Source organism: Odocoileus virginianus, unplaced genomic scaffold (assembly GCF_023699985.2).
Source record: "Odocoileus virginianus isolate 20LAN1187 ecotype Illinois unplaced genomic scaffold, Ovbor_1.2 Unplaced_Contig_6, whole genome shotgun sequence".
In the NCBI taxonomy this organism is placed as follows: Eukaryota; Metazoa; Chordata; class Mammalia; order Artiodactyla; family Cervidae; genus Odocoileus; species Odocoileus virginianus.
In genome coordinates, this window is record NW_027224323.1 from 254,383 (window position 1) to 264,788 (window position 10,406).

The 10,406-nt window shown below is 42.0% G+C and overlaps 1 protein-coding gene across 1 annotated transcript; it reads right to left on the minus strand.

Moving 5' to 3' along the window:
- Nucleotides 1-5,214: 5,214 nt before the first annotated feature.
- LOC110125864 (allergen Bos d 2-like) lies at nucleotides 5,215-10,111 on the minus strand. The gene is made up of 7 exons (XM_020875185.2): nucleotides 9,976-10,111; nucleotides 9,324-9,463; nucleotides 9,063-9,130; nucleotides 7,812-7,919; nucleotides 6,856-6,957; nucleotides 6,651-6,687; nucleotides 5,215-5,422 (listed from the first exon to the last, which is right to left on the minus strand). The coding sequence occupies exons 1-6, from the start codon at nucleotides 10,051-10,053 to the stop codon at nucleotides 6,671-6,673; spliced, it is 513 nt and encodes a 170-aa protein (XP_020730844.2). The 5' UTR covers nucleotides 10,054-10,111; the 3' UTR covers nucleotides 5,215-5,422; nucleotides 6,651-6,670.
- Nucleotides 10,112-10,406: the final 295 nt, after the last annotated feature.

Below are 10,406 nucleotides of genomic sequence, written 5' to 3' on the forward strand. Positions count from 1 at the left end.
AGTAATGATTCATAATTTTTTATACTCCATTAATAGTATAAAAATGTCATCTTATTCTCCGTATTGTTCAATATATCTTTTTTACATTATTTATTTTATTCAACTTAGTTTATACCTCTTACTCTGCTCCTCGTGTGTTATCCTCACCACTTCCCTCCATCCATTGGTCACCACTAGTTTGGTCTCTGCATCTATGCTGCTCCTGCTGCTAAGTCGCTTTAGTTGTGTCTGACTCTGTGCGACCCCATAGACAGCAGCCTACAAGGCTCCCCCGTCCCTGGGATTCTCCAGGCAAGAACACTGGAGGGGGTTGCCATTTCCTTCTCCAGTGCATGAAAATGAAATGTGAAAGTGAAGTTGCTCAGTCGTGTACGACTCTTCAAGACCCCATGGACTGCAGCCTACCAGGCTCCTCCATCCATGGGATTTTCCAGGCAAGAGTCCTGGAGTGGGTTGCCATTGCCTTCTCCCTGTATCTATGAGTTTCCCCTATTTTGTTATATACAATAGTTTGTTTTGTTTTTTTAGATTCCACAGTAAGTCATGTAACTGGAGAAGGAAACGTCAACCCACTCCAGTATTCTTGCCTGGAGAATCTCGTGGACAGAGGAGCCTGGTGGTCTACAGTCCATGGGGTCGCAAAGAGTAGGATAGGACTGAGCGACCAACACACTAAGTGATATAATACAGTGTGTGTCCTTGTCCATCTGACTTATTTTACTTAGCCTCATGTCCTGGAAGTCTGTCCATGTTGCTGCAAACGGGGAAACTTCACTCTTTCATGGTTGTGTAGTATTCCATGGCTTCAGTCCATGTGGTCTCAAGAGTTGGGACATGTTTAGTGACTAAACCATCATTACCATCACCGTGGCTTCTTTATATTTATATATTTTTAGATGTACTGAAATATTTTGAACAAGAGCAAATTCTCATCTTCTCCCCTACTCAAAGATCCCTCCCACACTCCTCTCTACAATTTGATTTGGCCTTGAGGGTATATCCTACTCTCCGTACAGTGTATGAGATGTCTGCCTTATATGCAGCTCATAAAACTGCATGTAAGTTCAAAACGATATCCTTAGCTTCTCGGTCTCCCTTCCTCCTATCCCTCTCAGACGCCTCCGCACCCTAGACTTGGGAACCCAGTCCTCAGTTTCCTAGCACGATAGAGTAACTAGCATTCTTTAGAATTTTTCAAAAATTGAACCCGTGTGTGTTTCTCATGGGTTCCATTTAGCATATTTGTTTGAATAAACATCTGTATATTTTTTTGTAGACTCCGCCCCCATAGTATCTTCAGGATATATCCCATTTTTGTCCATTCAAATGTTCATGGACACATCTTCATACACAAGTCTCTGTATGGATCTGAGCCCTCTTATCTCCTAGGTAGACGCTTAGGGTTGGAACTGCTGGATCTCGCTGCCTTCTGATTTTTAAGTCCTGCCAACAGTAGTTGAGAATGTCCATTGCTCCATCCTTGCCAGGACATTATAATTAGTGTGTGACACTCTCCAGTTACAGTTGTAATTTCCATTTCCTGAATGAATGAAGAGGTGGGATTGCCATTTGTCTGTTTTCTTTGGTGTCTGTCCAAGTCCTTTGTTCATTACTGAGTGAATTATTTATTTTTTTTATGAAGTTTGTAGACTTTTAATATATTCCGCATACCAGTTCCTTTTCAGAAAAAAATAAAGTGAGTTGCTCAATTGTGTCCAACTCTTTCTGACTACATGGTTATGTAGCCTTCCAGGCTCCTCTGCTCGTGGAATTTTTCAGGCAGGAAGACTTTAGTGGGTTGCCATTTCCTTCCCCAGGACATCGTACTGACCCAGGGATTGAACCCAGGTCTCCTCTGTTGGGCCGGAAGATTGTTCACTCTCTGAACCAGCAGGGAAGACCCTCTTTACAGACGGAGGTGTGCCGATATTGTTCCCCTGTCTCAGGCTTCTCTTGTGCTTTGTTAAGGATGTCCCTCAAAGATGCAATTATTTAGATCACGGCCTACTTACTTACATACTGTTCCCACTGAAGGATCCTGCTTGGTGTGTATTCTAATCAGTAACCATCTAATCTTTGCTCACAGAGTATGCACCTGTATTTTATCGGTAGAGTATTTTTTGCTTTTTGTCTTACATATAGGTCTCTGAGACTCTCTGCATTAGTTGTAAAACATGGAGCAATGAATGGCTTGAAGCTTTTTTTGAGGGGGGGGGAATATGGATTTCTAATTTGTCCTTCAACTTTTCTTTATAAGATTATTATTTTCCACTGAATCTCCTTTTAAACCTTATCCCAAAGCCATTTGTCTGTATATTCCTGTTACTTCCCCATGAACAAATGTGTTTCTGTTTTGGCTTTTTTCTCCAGTTTTAGATTTGTGTTTGGGGCAATATTAAAGATAGTTAGAACATGAAGGTCATATAAGTAGCCTTCAACAGTTGCTTGTCAGAGGTGTAAAATGTTCACAATTCAAAAGCTTGTAAAAATAGAATTTCTTGTCAACTTATAGATCATTAGAGAATTTTATATTTCTGTTGATTTTCATAAAGCGTATCTGGAATAGCAAGATGTTAGATTTGCTACATTTTGGAGCCAAAACAAATACTCATTGAGTAAATGCTGGCTGCAAAGTTCTCAACATGTGCAGTACTCAGTTGAAACGTAAGGCTTTAAATGACTGAAGTACTGTTGTTTGTGTGTGTGTCCTTATTCTCGTTTAGTTATAATTACCTGAAGATCTCTTGTGACTTAAAGGAGATGTAACGAACAGCATGGTGACTATTATTAATAGTATGGTACGTATACTTGTCAGCTGCTAACAGCATAGCTTTTAGGTGTATGCATCACACACACACACACACACACACACACACACAGATACACACACACAGGCACACACATGGTAAGGAGGTGATGAGACAGATGTGTTTATTCACGTGTATCTTGTTTATAGCTTCCTGGTGGCTCAGATGGTAAATCATCTGCCTGCAGTGCAGGAGACCTGGATTCAATCCCTGGATCAAGAAGATCCCTAGAAAAGGGAATGGCAACCCATTGCAGTATTCTTGCCTGGAGAACTCCATGCACAGAGGAGCCTGGTTGCAAGTAACATTTACTCTTTGAGTAACCCTTTCTGCTCTTTAAGTCCCTGCACACTTTAAGACTCTGTTGACCCACACTGATTAAGCTCAATCCATTGACCATAAATCCCTCTTTTGCAGGATTTGATATATTGTCAGCTGGATAAACTTCCTTGAAAAGAATGATTAAGATAAAATTTTTTTAATGGTTCGAATGTCCTGTCCTGCCGGGTTCCTCATGTTGCTTTCATTACTCAAACAGCAACTGTTTCACTTAGAATTTTAAAAACTTTCCTAGTGTTCTGTCTCTATGGGCACACTTCTTTTAACCTGCGGTTAGGTTCTTTTTCAGACACACACTGGGTCTTGGCTGCTGGCTCAGCTTTTCTCTACTTGAGGTTTGAGAGCTTCTCAGTTTGGTGGCTCACTTGTTCTGGCTTGCACCCTCTAGAGCGCAGGCTCAGTAGTTGTGGTTCGTGGGTTTAGTTGCCCCTCGGCACGTGGGATCTTCCTGGATCAGGGGTTCAGTGTGTGTTCCCTGCATCGGCAGGTGGCTTCTGCACCACTGGAAACCTAGGGAAATCTCTCTGCTCAGTTTTCTTTTCTTTTTTAATTCTAATTTTCATTCTAAAGGCTGGCTTCCCAGGGGTCAGACCTAAGCGAGCATAGCTTCATTGTTTCTAGGGTATTAGTAGTGATCCTCCACTCTTCCCCAGTAGCGTATTGAACACCCTCCCAAACTGGAGGGGGTGTTGTCTCAGCTTGCAATGTCATATATTTTAGCCTTTTTATACAGTTCTTGGAGTTCTCATGACAAGAATAATGGAGTGGTTTCCCACTCCTTCCTTCAGTGGATCACATTCTGTCAAGACTCTCCACTATGCTCATGTATGCGTGGCCCTACATGAAATGGCTCATAGCTTCACTGAGTTATGCAAGCCCCCTCACCACCAAGGCAGTGATTCAAGAAGGGGGGAATCGCTTATTCTTCATCCACTACTGGTCCGTTCTCTTAGAACAATTCAAGTGATCAGGCTCACATGTCTTGCCCTTGGAGACCTTCAGATGCGTGTAACAGACATTCAAAGTGTGTGCAGTTCACAGTGAGCCCTGGGTGAGCAGGGCTCTGTTCTGTCTTTCCTGTCACTCCTGTAGCATTTCAGGTGCACACAGCCTTCCACATCCCCAGGAGTCTACCCAAGGTCTCCAAAGTGTTCTAGGACTTCCTCGTCTTTCCCATCTCCCTTAGCCACTTTTCTAGGTCCCTCGTCTGGTCCAGGGGCCTGACCATTGTGGGTATCCACAGTGCCCCTTTTTTCCCATCAGTAGGCACCAATGAATGACTGTTATTTTCAAACACCCCTTGTGAGGGACATTTCTACCGAGCTGCAGATGACTCTGTACCTGCTCAGCAGAAAGGCCACTGCTTTCAGGGCTGGGGCTGGGCAACAGCAGCCCTGAGTCAGACACCAGAGGCCTGGTACGCTGTCACGACCGTGCGTGCTCTTTCTTGAGTCAGTTCTGTTCATTTTGTTGTATGTGTCTGTGTGCTCACTTGAGAAATCAGGTCTGACTCTTTGCCACCTCATGGACTGTATAGCTCACCAGACTCTTCTGTTCATGGGATTCTTCAGGAAAGAGGCCTGGACTGGGTTTCCAATTCCTCTTCCAGGACATCTTCTTGACCCAGGGATCAAAACTGCATCTCTTGCATCTCCTGCTTTGTAGGTGTTTTTTTTTTTTTTTTTTTTTTTTTGACCAGTGCATCCGTGGAAGCCCATGTAAGACTGCATTCTGCAAAATCCTTACCACGCCCTGCAACCCCACAGCAGATGAATCCTGCTTTACCCCATAATTGAATGAATTTTAGGTGCTACTTAGGACAACTCCATTCTATTTGAAGTTGTCTGACTAACAAATCCCATCTCTCTTGTGACATCTGGTGGGCACTTTATACGACCCTATAAAACTATCACCTGTGGTTTATTCCTTCTTTTAGACAAGATCCTTGCAGGATTCATACCATGCATCCTAAACAGAGTTCTCCTACTTTTTTGTCACCAGATTTTCTGAACAGTTGAATTTACATGTTTAGTGTATTTGCAAATATAGCACGTTTGTTCACTACACATACATGCATTAATCAATTTATTGATCAGTTTAGATTCCAGTAACATCAGCAAGGGCAGAGGAGGTTCATAGGGAAAGCTGTGTGTCCAGGATCATGACTTCCTGTGAGAGAAGAAATGAGGATTTCAAGGAAAATATCTTTTATCTTCATCTGGCTGATTGTAACACATTAGTGCTGTGATGCTACAAGTATTCTTTTTCGTTCAGTTCTATAAAGAGAAAAAAAGTGTAAAACGTAGTTGAGCTGGTTAGGATTAACATAATGTTGGTCAGAGAATGAGACAGAAAATAGATGCAATTGCGGTTGAAAGCAGTGGAGAAATTTCCCTGTAAGACCCAATTTGCAGAAATCCCCTGTGTGTGTGTGTTCATAGGGGGTTGCATAGAACTACCACCCAATGAAAGTATTTGTGAGCAGTCGTGGATCAGCTGGTATGTTGAGAGTTGCTGAGTTGCATCTCCAGAGCTCCCTGGTGTAGGAGATGACTGTGTAACCTGTTCCTCCTACTTGTCCTATAAATCTTATTTTTCATCATGAAGGTGTTGTGGCTGTAAGATCATTCATTCGCATTGGTATTCACCAGGGATCATCGTATTTCACAGCTCAGGGCTTCACACATTCTCCTCTTTGGTCCTCAAAGCAACTCACTGTGGAAATTAGACCAGTGTGATTGTTTAGATATTTAAATCCTAACACATATGGAATCCCGAGCAATGACCACATGGCCAGGTGAAGAGCTTTGTTTTCCTATTTCTTTTTAAAATTAATTTTTGTTGAAATGTAGTTGATGTTCAATGTTGTGTTAGTGTCAAGTGTATAGCAACATGAAGGTTTGTGTATATGTTGTTTAGATGCCACTTCCTGTCCCAACTTTTGTGTTCCTATGGACTTTAGCCTGCCAGACTCCTGTGTCTGTGATTTCCCAGGCAAGAATACTGGAGTGGGTTGCCATTTCCACCTCCTGGGGATCTTCCCAACCCAGGGATCAAACCCAGATTTCCTGCATTGGCAGGTGGGTTCGTTACTTCTGAGAGCCCATGAAACCTCAGTTAGACATGCATGTATATACAAGCCAGGAGTGTGCATCTCTTAATCCAAAACTCCCCCTATAGCCCACTCCCTGTGTTCTTTTTAGGAATCATCAAGTATTTTTGGACTGTGAGCCTGTTTCTATTTTGTAAATAGTTCATTTGTGCCATATTTTTTCATTCCTCATGGGAGTGATATCAAACTTGCCTTTCTCTTTCTTACTTCCCTTAGCATCATCATCTCTAGATCTGCCCATGTTCCTGCAAATGCCATTATTTCATTCTTTTACATAGTTGAGTAATATAGTCCCTTGTGTATATATGCCATGATTAAAGTGGTATGCCCCAGGAAAATGTCTTCACCTTAGAAAGAAAATTCAGTGTTCTATATGTCATTATTCTACTCACCCAGAAGAGGCTGTCAGATATTACTGAGGACAGTCGTCTGTGAAAGAGAATGAAAAAGTGGAAAAATAATCATTGACATGCCTCTGTTTCAAAGGATGATTTCATGACAGCCTTTGTATAAGATGACTATGCAGATAGGAAATCTGAATCGAGTATCCTCATGATGTGGTTTCATTTCGGATCCCTGTTGTGCTCTTGGCTTTACCTGTTTCAGTGAGATCTTCTGTATTTTCAGTTGGAATCCCCCTTTCTTTGTTCAGTTCCTCATACTGCTGAATTTCTTCTTGAGTGACACCATCTCCTTTGGCTGGGTTTAATAACAAAGAGGGCAGAAGAGGTGTGCGTTAGAGTCCTTGGTAGCTTATAGAGTCTCCCCAGCTCCTATGTGTAATGTCCAGTCAGTCTCATCAACACCATTGCCCTCTTCCATGCCTTAAAGCCCGCTCACCAGAAAATTTTCTACAGAGGTGCCTGAGTGTTCACATCACGTCTTCAGATGTTCAGGGGATAGAGTCCACATAGTTAACATTTTATCTCATTCAGGCTCCACCAAAGCTTCCACAGAAGCTCCACCGACCCCCATGGAGGATATAATATCAGAATTGATGCACCTTGTGGTTGGCTGGTTATCAGAAAGATTACATGACTGAACAGGCTGCTTCTGAAGGATTCTATATGATCCGGGGATGATTATAGGGGGTTGGGTTCAGGTTTCAGGGATTCATTTAATGATTGTGGCAAAAAAGAAAGCATTTTTATTCAAGAGGAATCAGTCATGGCCAGGACCTACGAGTGTCTGAACTCAAAGTTCCTTCCTTGGTTCAGTTTGGTGTCCAAACCCAGCGACTCCAATATGTGATATTTATCAAGAAACCACAGAGCATCCTGGAATATGTCATTGCAGCTCCTGGGAGAGTGTATCTAATTTTTTAAAATGTCATCTGATAAAATCCCCAGTGGATGTATTTCTCCAGTTTTCTAGTGGACAACCTTTCCACAGCCCTGGATCATGGCACATGTAGTCTGAATTCTCCCATATGATCTCAAGTCTACTCTAGTGTGCTTAATAAAATATAAGTTGGCCATGTACTTCTGTCCTTAAATGAGATAACGATAATATGAACACTGTTCATTTGCTCAGAATAAGCTTCAGTAACGTACCGAGAAGTTGAGTCACTTTTGTAGTCTTCACACCATCCACGTTTTCACTGTAGATTGCTAATGTGTTGTCTGACATAGGAATCAGTTCGAAAAAATTTGCACCCATATCTGTGATAGGAAAAAAGAAATTCAAATCTCAATGCAATTAATTTCTCTTCATTTGTACATATCATGTTCTTCACATGCTGTCATCAGTCTTCATTCTGATGGTGGTCTCTATTTCCCTGGCATTTCTAGTGGTCTGTGGTTAGAACCTGTTGAAAGAGCTAGTGAACTTGGAAAACTTTTTCCACACACCCCTCATCTTAAGACAGTAAAGACTTCCAGTCTTCTAGACCAAACAGTCTGTGAACAATAGCAAAGTTGGTTTTTGCAACTAGAGTAGGTGTTGGTCCTCAATCATCTCATATGAGCTCACAAGAGCTAATTGTCAAAGTTTCAGGAGTGTTTTGACCAAATTCATAAGTACAGTCATGATTACAAAGATATTCTTTAAATTTCAGGAAATCATGTGAAAATAAGGCTTAATAGATTAACCAAAGTTACCTTCTGGAACAGAGGTAATCAGAGAGGTAGAAATGAAGGTATTGCCAGATGTTAGAGATATATACTCTGAAATGTTTCCTAATTATGTCCTGTGTCCAATGGCCACAGATGAAATAAAGAAACAAGCAAACAAACCAAAAACATGCCTCTGACCAAGATTAGAATGTTGCCTGGTGTATTTTCCCCATGAACTCAAGTAGGTACTTTTCATTACTTGACATTACAGTATTGCTATTGAGATTTCTTTCTAAATTTGAAACTATAGAGATTGAGGTCTGAGCCAGTGTCCCTTTTGATTTCATATTATGTAAAACTTTGTGTGAAATTTTTCCTGTCATTTTGACAGTTCTCTATTTCTGAGATTTAAATGAATCAGGTTCTACTTCTTCAACATGCTAGAAAAGAACTTTTCATGTTAAAAGGATTTCTTTCGTTAAAGAAAATTTGCTCTCGAGAGGTAAATAAGGGGCTTCTCAGGTGACTCGGCAATAAGGAATCCGCTTGGCTTTGCTGGAGATGCAGGAGAGTTGGGCTCGATCCCAGGGTCAGGAGGATCCCCTGGAGTAGGAAATGACAACCCATTCTAGTTTTCTTGCCTGCAGCATCCCCTGGACAGAGGAGCCTGGCAGTCTCGAGTCCATGGGGTCACATGAGCATCTAACATTCCTGGGCAGAGGCACACATCAGCAGAGCTGGCATACTCACATCCTGTGTGATAGACTTCCCCGTCTCTCTCTGCGACTGCATTGAGTAATAAGCATGCATCTTGAAACCTGAAAAGCAAACAGACAAGATGTTCCTTTGTCCTCATCTGTTTCCCAGAGCTTGAGGACACTCATCCGTTGATAGAGTTCACACACGCATCTTCACAGCCTTGCCTCACACCGCTCACTGCACTTTGGAGACCGGACCCCATGTCAGAAGTCAGCAGTCTCACTGTTTTCAGTTTACGGAGATTGTGCTTACTTGATATAAAATTTAATAGCTACCGAAGAACACTTGTCAGTACACTCAAGCCGATGGATGTATACCCTCAGAGGGCCTCCTTGCTCAATCTTCTCCTTGTTATCTGCGGCCGTGAGAATGCTGCGCCAGTCTCCTGTAATCTAAGAAGGAAGGTCTCCATAAACATCACTCAGTCTTTGCACTGGATTCTCACCAAGAGTCAACCCAATCATTGCCTCTGCCTTTACTCAGAAGAGAGGAAAATTCAATCTTGTTTAACAATGTCGGATTCTACCCCCCGCCTTGCAGAATAACATGAAGTGAAATACTCATTCATATTCGAGCAGAAAGCATAGAGTTTTGGTTTCTTAAAATAGCTAAAACAGCAACCTTAAGACCTTGACAGTTCATCGATCCCTAAAGGATAGCATGGTTACGTCCCCCCCCCCCCACACACACACAGAAGTAAGTTGAGGGGGAAGAAATGCACAGAGCCTAGGGACAGAGGGTTGTATTATGCTCATGTAGATAGTGGACCATGGCATGTATACACAGACTTGCTCATACATGTAAACAAGGCTATTTCTCTCTCTCACACACACACACACACACACACACACACACACACACTCACAGACCAAGACCTTCCCTCAGATCAGCTGAAGTTGGGTACCTGTGAGGGTTCTAGCTCAGTTGGAGGTTCCTGGGCAGCACAGACCAGACCCAGGAGAGTCAGGAACACAGTCTTCATCTTGTGACTCTCGTGGTTCTTCTACAGAAGCTGAAGGTGCCCCAGGTGTTGGAGAGGTTGTGAATTTGTCCCTCTTCTTATAGGATGGGTCTCTTGGCAGAGTACATAATGATCAAACAGTGGTAAATCACAAGATCTTGGTTACTTAGATGTTATCTTCTGATATCCTGGTTGACTGGTGAGTTGGTTTTATTTATTTATTTATTTTTTTGTAATCTGTGGTTTTTACAAAGAGATTCATTTTAAGGGAAGTTTAGTTAGATATGGACAATTGCCTTCCAATTAAATGACAAATTAGAGAACATACAAGGTATTTCAAAGACACTGATACTTTTATCCTTTTATTTCTTCAG